Below are 23,503 nucleotides of genomic sequence, written 5' to 3'. Positions count from 1 at the left end.
CTATATTTCTGAAACCGGTTAATATTTGATGAAAGTTCCCGGACCCTCCTCTTCTTCACTTTTCTTTCTCTCTCTCTCTCTCTCTCTCTCTCTATCTCTTATCTTTCAGGAAATGAATCTTGTTCAATTTATTACTTTTTACCCTTATCTTCTGTATAACGTTGAGAATAAAAGAAGCATTAGTTCTACTTTATATTCTAATACCTAGAAATTGCCGGATAGACAGAAAGCATAGCTCGCTTGTTTTTCTTTCTTTTCTTTACTTTTTTTCTTTTGTAATGGAAGTCATTGCAGAAGCTCCACTTGAGATGCTGGGTAATTAGAACAGTAGAACAAACTACTAGAATCCTGATTTTATTCATTTTGTACAAGTGTTATATTTCGAAGTATTATATTTCGAAAACACTTCAAGTGAGCAACCATTTGCCAACACATACTTGAGAATAATTTCATTTTCATTCCAGATGATGTGAATAAGGAATGTCTAAGGCTAATTGAAACTTCATTAATTTTTGTATGTTTCGACGAACCTTTGTCCTCTTCCTTCAATTACAAATTTCCTACAGAAGCTGAAGTAATTCACGGACATATGGCAGGACTTCGAGATGAAACTAACATGGCGCTTCAAATGCTTCACGGTGGCGGAAGTGCAAGAAATTCAGCCAACCGGTGGTTTGATAAAACAATTCAGGTAAGTTACTCTTTAATTGTTATGCTTTGAAACAAACAGTATTAATTAGAATTTTCAAGGTAAATATAAAAGTACCATAAATGAAAGTGGCAAGACTACACTAGACTAATACTGACTGAAGAATAGTTACACTACTTACCTCAAAATAAAGATACATTAAGATTGTTATATCTAATTTGAAGTCTTGAAATGTTCAGTACACAGTTGCAATATGTTGGCTGTAGCTGCTGACAATCTGGTAACCTGGTAGTCTAGTAGAGAATAAAGGAGCACTAAAGTATTTTAAAAAGTTAATTTAGTTAGCTTCCTGTCATCCCTGCTTTTTAAGGTTTGATGAACTTTCTGGTATAAACCATGCTATTGAGTATGTCGCTGCCATAAAGGGGAGTAATGGTCCCTTTTAAAAATCTTACAAAATTTTTATAGACCGTGTTCTCAAAAACCATGAAATAATAAAGCGTTTCTATTTTCAGAGATATTCAGAAGAATTTATTATTAAAGGAAAAATACACCGACCAAACTACGTTTACTTATCATACAAATCTTCAATATGTCCAGGCCCTCAGTCAGACAAACAAGTTGGGGGCATAAGTATGTTATGGGGGGCCACAAATCGTTATGGATTCTAAAGCACACTACTTCAGTACGTACTCAGATATTGTATGCACGGTAACCACAATTTTCATGATAACACTTCACCCTTGCTCTCTTGAATAACACTATTAAAAATAATATATATTTGAAAGCTTTTATTAATCCATTAGACATGTAAATGAACCAAAACTAATAGTCCTATTTGATGCTTGACAGGTTTTCTATAATGAAATCCTATTTTCTGAAATAAGTTCTGAGAAGTTCAGGTTTCAATAGCCCAATGTAACTATTAATTTTCTTAAGCAACCTATTAAGTTCTTCTTTTTCCACAATCTCTTTTGCACCTCCGGTCTTCTTTATGTTTTCCTTAGTATTTTCTCACTTACGTGGGGTCGATGTGTTTCATGAGCCTTCTCCATATATCCTTATCTCGGAATAACTATATCAATACATTTCCTTCTAGGTTTCCTTCTACCTCTATTCCTACCTACTTCCATTGAAATCAGTCTTCTAACCACGTTGTCGTTTGTTCTTCTCATTAGTTAGATAGCATACCATGCTGTTTTTATCTTCTTAGGTACACTCCGCATCAAAAAATTGCGACAGCTCACGCCATGCAGTTAGACCACCCAATACACACCTTCTTATCCCATAATTGTGTGAGGTAAAGAGACCCCCTCTCTCTCCTCCTTTCTTCTCTCCCACACTAAAATTAGCTAACATCATAAGCGCAATTCTTATTTCAAACTACGCATGTATTAGTTTCGATAAAATGAAATAACACAACCGAGACGAAACAAGATTCATAGGTTGATGTTGGGAGAAACGGAAACGCACACAATGAAAAAATGAAACCTATGAATGTCTAGTACACAGAGATTCAGAAATGACGCAGGAGAGAGAGAGAGAGAGAGAGAGAGAGAGAGAGAGAGAGAAGAGAAGAAGAGAGGAGAAGAAGAAAACGAAAAGGGAGAACAGATAAAACTGTGGAATTCAAACGTAGTAAGAAAAGAACCTAACATTATAAAGTTCCGTTTCCAGAAATCCAACAGTAATATAGAAATAACGTTTGTTTATACATATTTTTTCAGAACTATTCGAATATATGGAGGATGCTTTAAAGTTTATTATCTCAATTTCATAATGGATAGCATACTTAATTTCAAGTAGAACTGTAGATCTCCGAAACACATCTAGGATAATGTCAAAGTCTGACACACATACTTTGTTTCCGCGTGGTTCGATTGCAAATTCGATAGTGTTCATTAGACGTACTGATCCAAAACACATTCCAATATACTCAGTAGATAGCGTTGGTCATATCCTCCATTTCAAACTACTAATGCAAGCTGAACAAAAAACAAAAAAAGAACGAAACGAGAAAAGAGAAAGAAAGGAAGAAAGAAAGAAAGAAAATTGAAGAGTGCTATTTTACTGCTATCAGAAATACTCTAAATTAAAAGTCCAAACTGTATCAAATTAAAAGTTACAAATGTTGGAAAGGAAAAGTTTGGTTCTCATAGATGTAGCATGTTTACAATTTCAACGTGAATAAAACTCATTGAATTATAGGATGGGAACAAATCTTGTGTCGAACTAGTATAAATAAAATTTTGTTTCCAAATAACCAAAAAGGTTACCATTTTCTAGTCTTTTCCGAAGATTTATCTGTTCCGTACATCCAGCATTGATTTCACCTCTTCCGGATAAAACGTAATTTGCACAGATAGAATGAACACGCTAAGAGCTCAAACGGATCATCGTGTCAGTCGGGTTATGTTGGTTAGGTTATAGACCACCACTGGGTCGAGGATTCAAATCCGTAGTGACCCGGTAATTCCACTGAGACACGGTAACCCAGAGAATAAAAAGAGATTTTACTTATTCCCTTGCGTTTAAACAGTATTTCTGTCCGAAATGACCAGGACTGGAGATGTTATCCCCAGAGCACGAAAAACTAGACGCTGAAGTTAACAGTTAGTTAGATTTTCCAGGCCTGGTATATCGGGCTCTTTATTCGTTTTAACTTTGGAACATGAAATGCGTGTGTGAGAGAGAGGGAAAGAAGGGAAGAGGTGAAAGATGCAAAGACAGGATAGAGAAACGTCAAGAAAGAAAGAGAGGGGCGGGACGAATATAAATATGAAGCATACTTATCATTGCAGTGTATGATTTAGAACGCACACACTGTTTACTAAAACTATAACAAGTGATGCTTTATAAGTTCTCCATCAGAAGATAAATCTGTGTTTGCAGCCATTATTTTATGCGAAAAAATCATACTACCTGATGAGGAATCAAACCAAAATTTACCATTTAGCAGTCTGGCACGTTACTACTACACCACCGATTGCTTTACCCAAAATTAGTTTAACAAATGGTGTAGTGTTTCTTTCTGAGAACGATAATACGACAAGTGTATATTGCAGATCAATGATGTCTGGAATGTCCTGGTAATTCCTTTGCCCTTTCCCAACTAATTCGTAAGTCGTTTCTACCATGATACAGGTGTTTGCTTCCACATTCTTATGTGTTGCTTGTGCAGTATGATAAATCGATTCTTCACAATCACTTTGTAAGAGAAAGTTAACTTTGGCGTGAACAGGACTTGAACCTACATTATATAGCTTTATTATTCATAAGGCCATTGCGTTACCCCTACACTATCATGCCACCCGAAATTCGAGGCCAAATATTACTTACTTTAGATCTGATCTTTAGAACGAATCAAAGTGCACAACGAAATTTATTTATTCGAGGCCTAGAGGGAAATTAATGCCCAGTAATAAGGGAAAAGCATACAATCCAGAAAAACTTACAGAAATAAAATATGTTTTCAGTAATTTTGTAGTGCAGTTTCACAAATAAGTGAATAATAATAATAATAATAATAATAATAATAATAATAATAATAATAATAATAATAATAATAATAATAATAATAATAATAATAAATGTTCAGATTCTCGGTATAGTGGTCTATTATTATTATTATTATTATTATTATTATTATTATTATTATTATTATTATTATTATTATTATTATTATTATTATTATTATTATTATTAATAATATTATTATTATTATTATTATTAGCATCAATTATCCGCTTGTTCGGTTAAATTGAGAAAAAATAGTATTTTGTTCCGTCACTCAGTCACTGTTTAGTATTACTAAAGCGCTCTTTGATACCGGTCATTTTCGGTGAGTTTATATATCCCCTCCCCAGTCTATGTTGTGGGGCACGGCATCTACAGTGTCATTGTTGATCTCAGCGAGCCAGAAAACTATGAACTCGACACTGAGTTATTTTGATAATTTTTGTCTCCCCTCCTCCAAGTTGAGGGGTTGAATTTGGATTTAAACAGAATCAGATGTGTCACTGTTAATCTCAGCGACTCTAAAAATTATAGATTCGTCACTTATACCAGTAATTTTTCGTTCTTTTTTAAATGTCGCTTCCCCTCTCCATCTCTTAAGTTACACCGTCAAAGTGATATGACAGAAACCATCTCAAGTTCGAACTTCATTTAGGTTGAAAATTTGATCAACATTGGTTTAATGGTTCAAGAGTCATTAAGTTTTATTTATTTTTATATATGTCCCTCTCCCATTACCCTCTCCAAGTTCTCCCGTGAAAGTGTAATTTAAAACATCATCTCAGGCCCGAACCTCACCTATGTTAAAAATTTGATTGACATTGATCCTTTGTTTCACGAGTTATCAAGTTTCATTAACACTTTTTAACTTCCCCCTCCCCTCAACCCTAAGTTATATCGTCAAAGTAAATAGATAAATACCATCTTAGGCCCGAACCACATCTGCGTGGAAAATTTAATCGAGATCGGTCGGGTGGTTCAAGAGTGATGAAGAACCAAAGACAGCCACTTTGATTTTCAGTTTTCTCTTACATGTATCTCCCTCTCTTCGGCCCCTACGTTGCACTGTCAAACTGAAATGATAAAAGTCGTCCCAGATCCGAAACGTATCTATGTTGAAAGCTTGTTAGAGATCGGTTTGGTGGTTCAAGAGTTATTACGTTTTATTCATTTTTATAATATCAACCCTTCTCCCCTCCACATACCCCTAAGATTTACCGTTAAAATGAAACGATAAAAAAAGCTTCCCAGGCCCGAACCTTATCAATGTTGAAAATTTGATCGAGATCGGTCTTCTGGTTCAAGAAATTAGGTGCCACAAACATAGTGACTTTAATTTTATAATATATTATTATTATTATTATTATTATTATTATTATTATTATTATTATTATTATTATTATTATTTGCGTACTTTTGAGCTTGCACGGCGAAATTACTCCAAAATGTGTTTTATTTCTCTATTTATCCCTCGATTGTATGTTTTTCCTTTGTCAGTGTGAACTAATTTCTCTCTAGGCCGTGAAATAAATAATTATCGTTGTGCATTTTTGTGCAAATAACGTTACACGAAAAAGCCGGTTCGTTCCAAAGATCAGACCTAAAGTAAGTAATATTTGGCTTCTAATAGCAGGTGGCATTATAGTGTAGGGGTAACGCAATGGGCTTGTGAGTAATACAGGTATATAACGTAGGTTAAACTCCTGTTCACACCAAAGTTAATTTTTTTACAAAGTGATTTTGAAGAATCCACTTATCATACTGGACAAGCAATACATAAGAACGTGGAAGCAAACACCTGTATCGTGGTAGAGACGATTTCCGGATGTTAGTTGGGAAAGAGCAAGGGAATTACCAGGACATTCAAAAGACATCATTGATCTGCAATATACACTTTTCGTGTTATCGTTCTCAGAAAGAAACACTACACCATTTGTTAAACAAACTTTGGCTAAAGCAATCGGTAGTGTAGTGGTAACGTGCCAGACTTCCACAGGTAAAGTCTTGGTTCGATCCCCCATTAGGTAGTATAACTTTTCTGGTATAAAATAATGGCTGCAAACACAGATTTATTTTCTGATGGACAACTTACAAAGCAGGATTTTAAAAAACACGTTTTTAAAACAACAAAAAAATTATGTTTAAAACGTTTTTATGTTTAAAACGTTTTTAACCTTTAAAACAAAGTACTTTGTTTTAAACTAAAAAACACGTTTAAAATGTTCATTTTATTTAAAACAATAATCTAAATAGGCATATACTGTATATTCAATTTTTACACGCTTACAGGTATTGCTTGCCATCTATATTCAACCGTTAGATCAAATTTCTGGAACTTCCCTAATCTCGATCCGTTCAAATGTTCAATTCCGGAGAAAGAAATCAGAATTTTTCCCGCTCTGTTCACTGAATATGTAGCTTCTTTGTGTTACTTTCTACTGGTCGTTTGCATTCTTAATCTTTAAACACCCATGGACGCAACTGCTGTATCAGGGCTTTAAACGTCAATGGCTCAGTCCCTAATTAAAGCTGGAAGATGGTTTTGGAACCAATTTATTCCTGAAGGATGCAGCTTTCCGCTGGTGTGCATTTTGTCTATGTGGGGGTACCATATGGCGGTGGAAGGAGGGTAAATATCGTGTTCTTTTGTTTCTTTTTAAACGGTTTTTTGGGAGCCATTCCCCCTCTTGGGGGATAGATTCATAAAAATTGGTACGTGAAGCAATGAAGTAGGCTACTACATGGTAATATCGTCCATTTGCATTCCTTGCTTATATGGGGAGCAGGGAAGGGGCAAATTTAGCCAATTTTTGGAGTTTCAGTTCTTTGACGTAAATTACATTTACTTTTTACAACAAACATCAATAGCTCAACCCGTAACTAAGCTAAAAAAATGATTTGGTACCAAAGTATTCCTGAGTAATGAAGCTTTCCGCTAGTATGCATTTTATTAGGGATGGGCACGAGTCGAGCTAGAACTCGACTCGATTCAAAACTCGAAGCAAATTCGAGTCGAGTTAAAGGTAATTTTCTCGAGTCGAGTTTTGAGTCAAGTTACAGTTTGAGGTCGAGTTTCGAGTTGAGTTGAGTTTGATAAACGGCTCGCTCGTTTAGCTTGTTTTAAAATCATGGTCTGCTTAGACTGGAAAGCGAAAGTCATAAGAAATGTAAGCAGTAATATGGAACATTTTAAATGTTGCTCAGAAGACGGGACACTGCTCGCATCTCGTCTCGTCTCGATTAACAAAACGACTATGGATTTTTATAACGAGACAGCCTCAAATGTGAGCAATAACGTAAACACGGTATATGCTGTAGTCCTTACCTACCACTAAGGCTGAGACCTGCACGATCTAACTTTTAAGCCGAAGCAGAGCCCAATCCAGGTAGTGATGTTAACTGGCTCAGTTCGGTTCAACTGAGGAGCAGCTCCAGCCGGCTTGGTTGAGATGAGGCACCGACTCGGCTCAGGTGAGCCATCGGCTCGAGCTGGCTCGGTTGGGTGGGCTGTTGCCTCGGTTCGATAGTGAATGAGCTGTGAGCCGAACCGCTAGAGCCGTTGAAAACCCGAGCCGAGCAGGTTTGAACATGTTTGGCCGACGCAGTCTAACTTTTAACGATTTTTGGTTCGAGCCTGGATACTTGCTCCTCCGGAACTGAAACCCAGAACCTCGTGAACGATGTCCTTGACTCCTTGACTTCACCTTTTCCGAGGTCAGCAGTCAACTAGTTTTTAGTATTCAGATACAAACCGCCTATCATTTATGTTTATACACGCAGGTGTTGTTATAATAATAATAATAATAATAATAATAATAATAATAATAATAATAATAATAATAATAATAATAATAATAATAATAATAATAATAATAATAATGGTAGTAATAATAATAAGTGGTAGTAATAGTAAGTATCATTGATAATAATTATATTGTCTATGTAGGATACTTAAAGAAAGTACTTGAAACTACACACAGTATTTGGCTCGATTTGGCTCGACGAAAATTTGAGGTATTTTTTGGAGCCGAGTTCTCAAGTCGAGCTCAATGATGTCAGTTTCAAGTCGAGTCGAGTTTCAATGAAAACTCGCTCGAACTCGCTCGTGCGCATCCCTATATTTTATGTATGTAGGGGGTATTAATGTACGGTGGAGAGAGGGAGGATGAAGTTCCTTTTTTTAAATTTTTCATCATTTTTTTCATAAGATTTTGGAGACCATTCCTCCCCCTTTGTGGTACACCCACAAAAAGTAGTATGTGAAGCAATGTAGTAATCCCGTACATGATAGTAACCTGTATATGTACTTGTGTTTATAGTGGAAGAGTGCGTCAAATTTGGCTAATTTACATTTAATTTCAGAACGGTTCCATGTAAGACAAGATGTATTGTCAGTAGTGGTCTAGAAGCATAATTCTTGTTCGTATACTTGATGTGTGCAGCAAAAATAATTCTTTATGGACGCGGTACTGTCGTGGGGGAGGGGTAGTGATGAGCAAATGCAAGACCAAGACCAAGACCGGGGTGGTCTTGGTCTTGGTCTTGCACATCCAGTCTTGGTCTTAGTCTTGCACTGGAACCCTTGGTCTTGGTTTTGGTCTTGCATGCAAGAGTCTTGCAAGTCTTGCATTTAAGAAATCTCAAGCTTTTCATAGGTAAATTTTACTATGGATATAAGGGATAATAAACTCTACAGTGCTCCAATAATAACGGAAATAATTGTTATTGTTATTGTTAAACGGTATAGACGTGCTTTTGATCCGCTCCGTGAATTTGCTTCATTTTGAGTGGGAAAGTGTGGTTTATTGATGAGGAGAGTGTTTTGATTTAACATTCAACATGTTCCGGTGATTCTGAGGACATTTCATGATTTGCAGGCACTGATAGGCACTGGGAGTGAGTCTGCTGTTTGGTGTCATCTTCCTTTTGTCGTTCATTGCATTTTTGTGTAATTGAAGCAGTCTTCTTTGTGCAGTGCTTTGCCCTGTGTGGGTGATTGAGGGAACAGAGTGGAATTTTTTTTTCATTTTGTGCTGTTTTTGTGTTTTGTTTCATAGTGCAAAATGAATGTCAGTTATTATTCGTTAAATTGCATGTCAGTTAAAAAATATCGAATTCTTCAACAATAACAATATTTTTCAAGTCTTAGTTTAAATAATCCAACAATGAAGAAACAATGAAGAATAATTCAAATGTCTCCAACAAACAAATGGAGAAAAATATTTCAACGAAAATCCTTCTACAATCTCAGAAAGGCCTGGATCCCAATGATTACGAATATTTTGATTGCTCTCACTGTAACAAAACATTTCCTACAAGAAAGGGTTTAAATATACACAAATCGAGGAAGCATTCTACAGAGGATCTAAATAATTCGAACGATTTCTCTGAAGAATTAACACTATTAAAATCTAATACATGGATAATAAAGAGAATACCTAGAGGAGCCAGAAGCGCTGTAGCAAACAAACTTGCCTCAACCATCGTTGATTGTGTAGACCAAAACGATCTCAGCACTTGGAAGAAACTCTTCATTTTCGCTTTCTACCACCTTAAAATTCCAAAAAAACGCGTGCTGCAACTTCAATCACTAACATTATCAAAAATAACCTTAATGATTCACATGCGCCCGAAACACCTCCTGTTACAGCCAAAAGGCCGAAACCAAAGTTTGATTTGGCTAAAAGGATAATGTCTAAAATATCAGACTTTGATACAAGAGGCGCCTTAAGATTATTAACTTCTGATGATACGTTGGCACCTTCCAATGAAGAAACATTTCACTGCCTGGTGAACAAGCACCCAGCTCCATCTAGAGCCCTTGAAATGCCGGACCCCCCATCTAATCAAGATTCATCTGTATACGTAAATGAAGAAATGGTTCAGAAAGCCATAAATAATTTTGCGTCCGGCTCAGCGTCTGGGATAGATGGGATTTCCCCTCAACATCTTAAAGACTTAATCTCGAGATCTGCAGGTGAAGCAGGATCTTTTCTTTTGAGTCAGATCACGAAATTGATGAATCTCATCCTTAATGGAAGAGTAAATCAAGAGGTGTGTCCATACTTGTTTGGAGCTAACCTCTGCGCCCTAAAGAAGAAGGACGGGGGAATCAGACCTATTGCCATCGGCAGTGTTTTCAGACGTTTGGCATCAAAGTTAGTAGTGTCCTCAGTCTACAATCAATGTTCTCAGTATCTACAGCCTCATCAACTGGGATTTGCAACACCAAAGGGCAGTGAAGCTATCATTCACGCCACTCGAACATTTATACATGCAAATAAAAATTCGAACAAGGTCATTCTAAAAATCGATTACAAAAATGCCTTTAACTCAGTTGAACGAGACATCATTTTAAAGGAAGTTAAACAAATCATTCCTCAATATTATTCATATTTTTGGCAAAGCTATGCAAATCCATCCACGCTATTTTACAAAGAAAGGAAAATATCCTCATGTGTAGGAGTTCAGCAAGGCGATCCAGCAGGCCCGATGTTATTTAGTCTAGCAATACATCCAATTGCCCTTTCTCTTTCTTCAGAGCTAAATGTCTTCTACCTTGATGACGGAACTCTTGGAGGATCACCACAAACCGTGTTGGAAGATATAAAGAAGTTGATTACAAATAACGGAAATATAATGCATGTTTCTAAATGTAATATAGATTAGCTTTGTGTAAGTATCATGATAGCGTACAACATAGGTGATGGTCTTCCCTTTTTTAATCGGTGCCCACGGTTCACTACTTGTAACATATGCCTAAAACACAACGCTTCGTAATCTGTTCATATTTTTTTAACAGATCCAACACTCCACTGGTTCCCAAACTAAGGAGGCTACCCCTGAGACGCATGAAAGAAAATCATGACGGCACAGATTATTGAAATACCATGAATTGCAAAATTATTTTTACACTCTAAAGGCGCCAGATTTTATTTTTCAACTACGATTAGCTAATCTTTGTATTAATCAAACTTCCAATTAAATATTGCGATTTTGTTTTACAGATTCCCATATTTACTCTATGGGGCAGAAACATCGACATTACGCAAAAGTGATGAAAAATTGCAGACTTTCGAAATGTGTGCATGGAGAAAAAGAGGAGAGAATTAGCTGTGTTACTAGTGAAGTATATGCCGGTTCTAGCGCACCCTCTACCTCCATATTTTTGACTAGCCCAATTAACTATACATAGCGCAAAGTATTTCCATAACTACAATGTTAAAGTGAGATTGAGTAGACGCATAAGCTTTTATGACATTTAAAATCATAAAAACTTACATCTAAAATTACTTAAATCTAATTTAGCTCTTCTATTCGTTGTGTTTCTCTTTCTCGTCTACTCTTAGTACATTAATCATATAACTCTTTTAACTTGGGAATCAAATCTTCTTTCTTTAATTCTATCTTATAATGACCCCAAGCTAGAGTATGTATACCATCATTCAATATATATATCTTATCGTCATAAGGACTTAAAGCTAACTTGTTTTCTTCTACTGAGTACACATTGTGCTTTTTACTACGAATATGATTTTGTATTTTATATATATCTTTCTTTCTAAAACACAGTTCTCATAATCCTCAAATGATATAACTTTTATAACTACACTTTTCTTTATACCCTTTGCTTTTCTAATCGGTTCATCCTGATCTACCCTTTTCTTTTTAATAGCATACATTTTTGATTTTAGACCTACAAACTTCTCTATTACAACACCTTTCAATTCATCTTTAAATTTTCCTAATACCTTTTTATTAACTAATTTCAATCCATATTCATTGCTTTCTTTATAATGAGAGGTATCTAAATATTCATACATATCTCTCATACCTTTGTAAAAGTCTTCTGTTTCTATATGTGCTATAACAGAATCAGTATCAGTCATTAACAATTTTACATTGTCTCCATATCTCTTTTTCAAAACATTATAGTAAAAGTCGTACAAACATATTTTAGAAATATCTAATACTGCCATCCCTACATAGATAGGTTTGTTAAATACAATTTTAGTTTTATACATATGAGTAGCAGCTAAATTTTCAGAGAATATTGTTCTATCTTTGAAGCTAGGTTTAGCTACTAAATCCTCTAACAAATTTTCATTATGTACTAATCTTACATTTATTCTTTTTCTTATATTTTCCATAGTTTTACCAAAAACAGCATTATTAGCTATCTTATAAAATTCCTTCTCAAATTCATTCTTTGCTTGTGATCGTCTATTAGTATTTAGATCTATATATTTCTTTAACCAGGCTGATTGTTTAAATGTTATTACCTTATGTATTTTTTAAGCTTCATTCCTTGTGACAAATAGAATTTAAGGTTTTGATAGTGTAGTATATAATGTTCTTTATCATATAAAGTTGTCAATAACTTTGGAGCTTTTTGTTATTAATGTAGTTTTCTGGAGCTAAGGGAAAATCTGAATGTTTATTATTGAGTTTCTTTGGATATTCTAAGTCGACTTCTAAAATATAACCATCTTCAGAATCATCCTTTGTTTGTAGTATTGTTTTTGCTAAGCGTTTCTCATTATACTTATTTACATATATCCATTGACAATCTCCATACGGCATGTGATGATTCATCGCCCAACCATACTCGTTATTTGCATCCACGTAAGTTAAATAAGAGCTTTTTTCTTCTTGTCAAAGTTATCTAAGTATTTATTATTAGCAACTGCATATCGGTTTGAACATTGAGAGATTCCACCCCTTATATCTTTCTCTATAAATAGTAATTTGTCATAGTCAGTCAATAATTCTAATTTTTGTTTTGTCATCTTTAACATCGCATTCCAGAAAAACCGAGGACCAGTAAGATACCATGCTGGATCTAATTTATATGTTTTAAGAGGCGTATCTCTGAAATTTTCAATAATATCTGTTAGTTGAAGAACATCTGTCTTATTATAAAAATGAGTAAATTCATTTATTGTTTTTAAATCAAACTCTTCACAAAGTCGTACATGATGCTTATGGCGTTCATGACTCATTTTTTCTCCTGTTAGTCTGTTTGTAAATTTTTCTGGAGATAATGGAACAGGTTCTTCTAATTTTTCCTTAGAATCAACCAGATCATTTGGATAATCACTTTTAGTACGAACTAATTCAAGCTGATTCTTATTTGGGAAAACTTTTATGTTTCTCGAAATTGTTCTAGCTTTAAATTCTTTGTTAACTCTGCTAAACCTTTTAGTAAAAATCTGAATGAATCAATGAATCTTAATTAGATAGATCTATCTTTTCCTTTTGCATCCTTATACCGAATGGTTTTTGAGAATGTAATGTAGTTTTCTCCAGTGTTAGCTATTACATCTATTTTTTCTTTCTCATTTCCACGTCCTAAACTTTTTATAAATACATGCGGATCATATCTAGAGAGATTGTGGAAATATACGGAAATAAATCTTGGATTTGTATATTTTATATCACAATAAGAATGAGCAGCACCTCTAAATTTACCTGTTAAATGATCGTGATCATGCACTTTTGTTTCACATGACTCTCTACTATTTTTAAGCTTTTTATATTCTTTCTTACATTCTGCTAGAACTTCTTTTATCTCTTTCCTCTGCTCTTTTATTTCTGTTATGCTGTCATTCTCCTCGTCTTGTATTTTGAGATGGTGTTCTTCTTCCAAGTGTATAGCTCCTTCTTTTATTTTCTTCTTTAAATACTCAATTTTAATTTTTAAGCTTTCTATTTTCTTTACTAATAAACGTGGTAGAGCTTCAAGACTTCCTTCACAAATATGGCATATTGTAGCTGATTCATATATCTCTTCTTCTTTCTCAGATAATGGAGTCATAGATGTATAACTATCATATATTTCTGCTATTTTGATTGCTTCTTCTGTTTTTTATAAGCTCATCTGCTACATTATCTCCTATGTATTCTACTTGTTCACATTTGTAGGATTTCAAAGCGCTTTTTACATAGTAAGTGAAACTACTAGGTTCATGTAGATGATAAGCATTTGAGTAGGATCTTTCAGGATCAGGTTGACATGAACTTATTCTTCTTAGTATTGATTCTAAGTCTGCTATTATTCTGAATGGTATTCTTAAAGAACGCTTATCATTTACAAATTCCAATATCTTATTCCATTCTCTAGGTAAAATGATCTTAGCAGCAGAATGTAAACCACAGTATTCTTCATGTTGTTTTAATAATTCTTCTGATTTAAAACGCTTAGCTAAACATCCCTCACATAAAAATCTCTTATGTTCATTTTTTGCTATTTGACGTCCAACAAGCTTCCATAAATCTTTAATGAAACAGTAATGTGTTTTATCTCTTTTCTTTAAATATAAAAGACGAAAATGATTCTGCTTTCTTTCTTTGGGTATTCTAAGTAGATAGATCTTTTCATTATCATCTATGGTAAAGACACTGATAGATATATTAGCTCTATTTTCAAATTTTGGTATATCAGTAATTTGTACAGGAAAGGGAATATGTTTAAAATATTTATCTAATTCTCGCTCATATTGTCTAGGAACTCTTTGTGGATCTATATTAACAGGATGTAATGCTCTTAGAACAGACTATAAGAAGCATTTTTGATCTTTGTTTTTAATATTGATGCATGCTTTTCTTCTTTTAGTTGTTTCTGGAAGTTCTATATATGATGATCCATTCATTGCTACGTATTTGTTAATTCTTAGTTCAAGATAGTCCACAGAATGCAAAGTCCAACTAGAACCCTTTCCTTGAAACTCTTCCATCTCTGCCCTAATGTTTCTAGTTGCATTTTTATAATACTCATTTAGATCAATGAATTGAAGTATAACTTCATTTGATGTTTTAAAATTATCTTGAATCTGTTTATCTTTTTTCAAGCTACATATAAATGACATATATACCTTTAGTGCATTAAAATATTTAAATCCATTTTTAATCATACTTTTAACCGATTTGCTAATTGAGCGTAGGAATTTAGAAGGATCTTTATATCCCCCTGTGTTTTTTTATTTTGAAAGTATGTAATCTATATTTAAATGAAGTTTCTTTTATTTCAACATTTATATTTGCTCTTTTAGGTTTCGCTTCTTCAAAAATTTCTTTTTTAAATGGGAACAGTTTTAAAGCTTTCTTCCTATCTAATCTCGTAGGTTTTGGTTTTTCGAAAATCTTCTTGAAATGGAAATGTTTGTTTAAAGTTTAATCTGTTTTGCTCATCTTCATGTTCTTTAATTCGGTCTATGAGTTTTGCTTTTCTTAATTGGGAATAACCTTTTATCCCCTTTCCTTTACATAAGTTTTTTAATTCAATTACTGTATGTTTAATTAAATTACTCCTAATTACTTTATTGTTTTTTATTCTATAAAAATAATTTTAATCATTTTCGTTATCTAATACAACAGCTAATATTCATGTGACCTAGGAAATCTCGATGTTTATTAGCAGATTGTATTAGAACATGGCTTTCAAGGTAACAACCCATCAAAGCTATTATTGAGCTAATGAAAACTAATTCATTTTCGGTTTAATAATATAAATTTCTTGGTAATTCTACATTTGTGTATACTTCCCAATAAGCTTTGTTTTTAAATTCTCTCATGAATGATTCAGATAGTTGATTAGTTCTACTATTACAATATTCTGCTATTATCCCCCAGTCTATCTTGTCAGCATATTCCCTCATAATAGCCACTGATAACTCTTGATGATATGATAAACATAAAAGTCAAATCTATCATCATTATCTCTTATATCATCTGAAAGGTATTGATACTCTGATATTAGATCAAAGTTAATTTTATCATCATAATCTCTTATAAAATCATCTGAAAGGTATTGATGCTCTGCTATTAGATCAAAGTCAAATCTATCATCATAATCTCTTATAAAATCATCTGAAAGACATTGATGCTCTGCTATTAGATCAAAGATAATTTTATCATCGTATCTTCTCATCCAATCTTCAGACAAATTACCTGTACAAATTGTATTCCACTGTTCTTCAGTTAACGTTTCTAGTATATTAGAAGGAAGATTCATAGAATTAGATTTTAATATAAAGCGCTCTATTTCTTTATTGTTTTCTGTTGTTGATTTTTAAAATAAATGATCTAGCATGTCAAATGATTGACTAAAATTAATTTTGTCTTCGATACTTAAATAATTGCACACATTGTCGAATATAGGCTTAGCAGCAAGTATCGATGCCATCCCCTTGTATTATAGAAAATAGGAAAAAAATTAATCATTTTCGTTATCTAATACAACAGCTAATACTGAAAATTATGACGTTTGTTAGCATATTCTATTAACACAGGACTTTAATGGAAATAATCCCATTAAAGCTACTAATTCATTTTCACTCGTTACATGGTTTTTATATAAATAATTCATAAAGCACCACCGCGACTTAAGAAGAATCTACTTCATCATAACCTTCGTGACCATCATTATCATTTTCACTTTAACTACCCCAATTTGATTCTTATGTGTGTTCTGCATTCTCTTTTTCTTTTAATATCATCTCCTTTTCTTTTAATAATATGTGATTTTCTAATAGTGTTGCTAAGAGTTTAAGATCTTCGTGAATTAGTTTAAGTTTATCATGTAATAAATCAAAATGTTTCTCCATTTTTCTTATATAGAAAATCTTTCATCACTACGAATTAAGTTTCTACATAGGATTAGATATTAACCGATCATATAAACAATCAATTTCTTTAACCAAATCTTCTTCTGATAGGGATGTCCAAAACTCATTACCCTTATCTTTACGAATATCTAGTTCTTGTTGTACTAGGTTGAATAACCTAATACTGTTAGGATCTCTAAACTTTTCGTATATTCTCATGATTTCAATATTTTTCTTCTGCTTCATTAAGAGGCTTATATAGACTTCTTTTTTGATATCTGATTGTGTAATAAGGGAAAGGATCATTAGGTTTGTTCTTCTTATATATGATTAGGCAATTATCTTTTGAAACATCATCTGTATATGGTGCTGCGATCGTTTTAAGATATTGATTTTCAGTTTGTATTTGTTCGCTGCTAATACGTATTTGTTCCATTGATAGCTTAACTTCATCTATTCTTCTTTGTAATTCTACAATATTATCATGGTATTGTCTAAAGTCTTGGATGAAGTAATCTACTATTATTTTTAAACACTTATCGTAAAACTCATTTGAGATCCATAAAGAAATGCTTAATATTAATTCTTTCATTACATATGTTCCTGTTAACTTTATATTTGTCTCTCTTTCTCCACCTTTGATTCTGTACATAGAGCGGTTGGTATTATTGTCCCATCGCCTTTTTTATTGTAATAGTCTATCAGTTCTTTTGAATTTTGCAACTTTAGCCATTCTTTGAATACTTTACTACCACTCTCACATAACTTAGAAGCATTGAAGTAGCCTGTGTTCTTATCTATAATCAGTTTAAAATCACCAAATAAACCATACCAATACTTATCTTTTATCTGTTCGTAGCAAATATCATTTAAACTATCCATAGTACTCATACTTATTGTATAGAGAATCATTATTTTTAACTTTATTTCGTTACCAGCTAGTTTTACTGTAAACAATGGTTTTCAAAGTAGCCTGAATTTTGTCCATTAGTTTTATATTGCAGTAATCTAATAACTCTTTTGAATATTTATTTTCTAACTAGTGATCAAACCTCTTACCACCACTTGCACATAACTTCAACGATTCAATCCTCAGCATTTTGTCTGGATCACAATCTGTTTCTTTAGATAGACGTCATCCTCTTAAATAAATACAACACACAAGTGGAACGATTCGTTCCTATTAAACATAATCATCATTCATCTTAGTTTAAACACAAGTGGAATGATTCGTTCTTATTAAACAAATTATTCTAGTCATCTTAGCTTAAACAATCATTCATCTATCTCCATTTAAACACAATCATACTTTGTTGTTTGAAGAGTAACGTTTCGTTACCCTTATTTCATTCAAACTAACCTTTTATGGTTACTATTCCATAAAAGACATTTTTATTTACATTACAACATTACTTTTATCTATCCAGCTATTATGTGAATCATCAAATCCTAGCCATTTAACGTATACTTTATCACCTTTTTTAAACAACTTTTCCACCAAGTATTCATCTTTATGGTTCGTCTTTAATAGTTCTGGTTCGTAAAATCTACCTTGAACATTTTCTTCTTCTAAATCTTTAATTCTATACGTAGGTGGGTTAAATGGATTAACTTCGCTAATAACAAATACTTTTGTTGACCAATTAGGTGTATATCCTTTCTCAAATAATCCTTTCGATTTACTTATACGAACATGATCGCCTATATTGTATTTGGGTTTAGCACGCTTATATTTTTCTTATACACTTTATCCAATATTGTTCGCTCATTTTTCTTGTTAACTTCAATAGACTTTACACCAATTGTTCTATGTACTCTATTATTATACTCACTAACCAAAGTTGGTAATATCTATATCCATTTATAATTTCCTTGTGTTGTAAACTTCTTCCACATGTTTTGTTTAAGTGTTCTTTTGAAACTCTCAACAACAGAAGCTTTCTTACCACTATAGGTTGAGTAATAATTAATCTGATTTTCCTCCATCAACTTCTTAAATTCTTTATTGTAAAACTCTTTGCCTTGATCAGTTTGTAAGTTATTGGGTTTTCTCGTTCTTAATATGGATTCAAATGCTTCTGTAACATTCTTATCGCTCTTATCTTTAAAAGGAACAGCAAAAGCATATTTCGAAAACACATCTATAATCGTTAGCAGATACTTATAGCCTTTATTTAATTTGAAAACACCTTTTAATACTCCGCTATCCATTTCTACAAGAGCTGCTTGCCATAAATCATCTATACCTTTAACAATAACACTTGACCAAGGGTAATTCTTTCTGGAAGGTTTGTGAATTTCTTCTATAATGTCTTCTCTAATCCCTTTACCTTCTTCTAGTCAATCTTTCTTTTTAACGAATTGAGTTTTAGTAACACCACATACAGAACAAATACCTTTCTTTAGATATGTTCCATTCTTTGTTTGTACTATCCTAATGGTATCTTTCTTCGAATCTGTTGATTTCTTACACTTAACACAATACATCCTGTTTATTATATAGAAAATCATTTAAGTTCTCTTTCTACAAACATAATAACAGATAGTAATTTTCCTTCTTCGAAAGCTGAATTTTTATCTGCTTGAAACGTAATTATATCACCATTTTTAAGGTCTAAAGGAAAAGTTTCAACTAGAGTATCATTCAAAAATATATGTAGATAGTATTTATCCAAACTTAATTCCATATGCATTATTTTCCCATTATAGAGAAACTTATAAATATTCGACAGATTAAATATTCTAAAGATTGGGACTTTAACATTCTTAGTTCTCAATCGACATAATCGATTTATAGTTTCTTTCTTCATAATGAATATATTTGCTTCTTTGTTTGATTTTTGGAAATCTTTTGTAACAAATTTATCTGTATCACTCTTTCTAACAACATTCTCTAACTGTGATGACATTTCTGCTTTGTATTTATTGAACTCTGATATAGGAATCTTTGCACTAAACAAAAGAACTACATTATTATTAGTCTTTTGGATTTCTTAATATATATTCTTTCCCAAAAGCGTTCATATCATCTATCTTTATGTATGTGTTTTGTAATGATTTTAATACATCCTCAAATTTGTTTCTATCACTTTCTAATTGACTATTTATTGGCTCAAGCTGACGAAAAGTTACTACATCTTGTTGGTCAATAGCATCAGCTACATTAACAAGTCTTTTCTTTTTAAAATCAACCCATGTTATATTATTTGATGTAAATACTTTATCTAGATCACTAAGGTTTCTGAGCTCTTCGCTAATGTTATCATTCTACCTACATTTAACATTACCCAAAGATATCCATATTTGTTATATACAAAATTTATATCCATTTAACAACGAGAAGAGCAGTTATACGAGCTCCACCAAAATCAATCAAATCACCATTTTTTTTCGAATTGAAACTTTGAAATTATTAAATTTGTTGTGATGTATTGGGAAAAATATCTTTTCTCTAGGCTCGTATATAATTGGTTCTCTAAATTCCGCAATTGTTCTACACATCGCAATTAGATCTGTTTCCTTATGTGTTGCATCATTGTTTTAAAATCATACCTTCTGCTAATTAACATTGAATATTTATAGTATCGAATGGGTGAAACTTTGGCACCTTATCTCCAACATGTTCTATGTTTTTGGTCAACTTTTTCTCACTAAAACCTAATACAGTATTAATGGTATCTAGGATCATGTCACAATGTCTGTTAAATATTTTAACTCTATTGTTCTTTCTGTCCTCAGTAAATTTAATATCTTTCAAATGATCGGTGGAGTATGGAAGATTTTATTTAATATATTCTTCTAATTCTTTTAAATTATATTGACCAGGTTGAACTATGAGTTCTTTTGTAAGATGAGGATAGTTAGGTTCGTTACTACAAAATGTTAGTTTATTATTTCTTTCTGTAATGTTTGGAGTTAAGTATGTTGTATAAAATCCTGCAAGAGCTATTTCTAAGTTGTTTTCAAATGGATAATACAAAGACATGTTTAATACAGATGGATAACCATTTAAATTAAATACTTTCGTTTATTATATAATAAATAATAAAATGCATAATTGGGATATTAAAGTAAGGTTAACAGAAAAAGACACAAAGAAAAAGAGGAACGGTGTGTTGTGTCCCTGATGATATAAGATGTCTAATAGCTGGACCTAATGGATGCGGAAAAACAAACTAATGATTAATAACTTTTTACTAGCACCAGATTGGCTTAAATATACACATGGTTATATCTATTCTAAAAGCCTACATCAACCTAAATACCAACAGCTAATACAACTTTTTCGAGATATAGAATGTAATATTAATACCACAATTGCCAAAGTAAAAGGAAACAGCGAAGAGATCATTGCGTTAGATGACTATGAGAACAATTCTGTGGTAGTATTTGATTATTTCATTTTAGAACAACAAAACCACGTTAGAGAATATTTTACTCGAGGTCGTCATAAAGGTTTTAACTGTTTCTATCTGGGACAAACATATTCTAAAGTACCAAAACAGCTAATAAGAGACAACTTAAATTTTCTTTGCATCTTTAGACAGGATAACACAAATTTAAAGCACATATATGATGAATGTGTTGGATCAGATATGTCGTTTGAAAAATTACAATCTTTATGCAATAATTGTTGGGAAAAAGAGCATGGTTTCTTAACAATAGATATGACTGGGAAAACGAATAATGGTAAATATAGAAATAAAATTAAAGACTTTTTAAAACGAAGTTAAACATAGATAAACGTGCTTAAACGTGTATGTTGTATTACGTTAGGTTACGTTTTTATTTTTCTTTATATAATAAATGAGTCAGTTAGATGCTGCTGAAGCTAAGAAATATATAAAGTTAAAAGTAGAACTTGTGAAAATATTTAAGGAAATTAAACAAGCTATTCGAAGTAAATATGAAAAATATAAAGAGCAAGATCAAACTGCTCTAGATGCAATTGAAGGCTTAGGACAAAATACTTCAAAGTAGCAGAAGAAAATAAAAATTTAATTCAAGAGTTACTTCTAATTGTAAATAAAAGCGCGAAAGTAGATTCAAGCTTATTAGTAACTCCTCCTATGTATGAGAGTTCAATAAGTGAAAGTGATACGCCTATAACAGAAGAAATCAAACATATAAAAAAGCAAATTATGTATAAAGTTTAAGGAATAGAATCTTTACCAGCTACCTATTTTGGTAAGATTGCTTCGAGATATTATGCAACTAGAGATGATAAAAGTTTTGGAATTCAACCATATGATGATGATGGAAAAATCGTACATATGATTTGGGATACGGAAGTTAAAATTCATGGTGATGATTTAGTTATTAATAATCGACAATATACAGGAACAGAAGGTTTATGGGAATTACTAACAAAACATAATCCAAAAACTATAATCAAGATGATCTAGAAAAATATACACAAATAGTTATTGATTCTAAGGTAGTATTTCATAACAATGATCCAAATACAAGAAAACAACGATCTAGTAGAAGCGAAAAATATAAAGAAATTATCAAACCTATTTGGGAAAGATATTTAAAACAAACACTAGAACCAACACCAAGAAAGAAAACACCAAAATCTCGAGAAGGAATAAAAATATACAACGAATTACCTAAAGAATATATATGGATGGATGATTTGAGAAAATTAATAGATAGGTTAATAGTTATAGATGGAGAAGAAAAAGCTGGAAATGATAACTTTTATAATGAGAAAGTAGGCATAATGAATATGATTAATTCTAAACTCTCGCAATTTATTCCTAACGATTCAAAGGGTATAGGTTATTTGATAAAGATGTTGAATACCGCCAAAATTTTGGAACAGTGAGAAGTATTTAAAAGGATTAATGAATAGGATTTTAAACATGAAGGGGATACCAGAGTTGCATATTCCAGGCTATAAATTTTGCGGGCCTTTTACGAACCTGCAAGAAACATTAGAGAAAGGAGATAAAGGAATTAATGCATTAGATGGAGCTTGTAGAGAACATGATATTTACTACAGAGATAATAAAGATATAGCTTCTAGACATGCTTCTAAAGCATCTGAAAGAGCTTTTGCTAAAGATGCAAGCTTGATAATTGAACGAATACCCCCTTGGGAACTGCTTTGGCTATGAATGCAAAAGTAAGGTTTGCTTTAGATTTATAAGTACTGTGTTTAATTTTTATGGATTTTACTATAAACGTTTTATAATAAATATAAGTATGAAGTTAAGTAGTTTTACATTTACAATTCCTAACGAGGAACTTAACAATTGAATATTGATCACATTTTACCTAAGAAACAGATAAATGATAAAGCTAAAAAGATGAAAGAAGGTACAAAAACGCATTTAACTCATTCTATATCTCAAGTTAAGAAAATAAACAAAGAAATAAGGGAAATGATAATAAAGTTCACTATGGAGGTTTTATATTTACTATTCCAACCATTCTAGCTCTAATAGGTGCTCTTGGTTCTGCTACTGCTGGAGTTGCTACTGTAGTCAAAACGGTAGATGTGAAAAAGTATAAAGCAGAATTAGAAGAACAAGAGACATAACTTAGCAATGGAAGAGAAGCAAGGTGGTAAGCTTCCAAAAATCTTAAAGCCCAAAACAGTAAAGAAAAAGAAATCAAAGAATTAAGTAACATAGATCAAATTCATCTTGTTAAACAGCTTATGATAAAAAACTTTAGAGGTATATTTATGAGTGATGAATTACCTAAACAACCAAAGAAGAATGAG

At 32.4% G+C, this 23,503-nt stretch overlaps 1 protein-coding gene across 1 annotated transcript in view; it reads left to right on the top strand.

Moving 5' to 3' along the window:
- The window catches only part of LOC145661049 (vesicular acetylcholine transporter-like), a 2,637,391-nt gene that overhangs the window by 1,605,075 nt on the left and 1,008,813 nt on the right, over positions 1-23,503 (top strand). Inside the window, exon 7 of the mRNA XM_081726491.1 lies at positions 465-691. Within this exon, the coding sequence (XP_081582617.1) occupies positions 465-691 (227 nt within the window). The remainder of the gene's footprint in view (positions 1-464; positions 692-23,503) is intronic.

Source organism: Thermobia domestica, chromosome 1 (genome assembly GCF_964235325.1).
Source record: "Thermobia domestica chromosome 1, izTheDome1.hap1.1, whole genome shotgun sequence".
NCBI classification, from domain to species: Eukaryota; Metazoa; Arthropoda; class Insecta; order Zygentoma; family Lepismatidae; genus Thermobia; species Thermobia domestica.
This window is presented reverse-complemented; position numbering and strand designations above follow the sequence as displayed.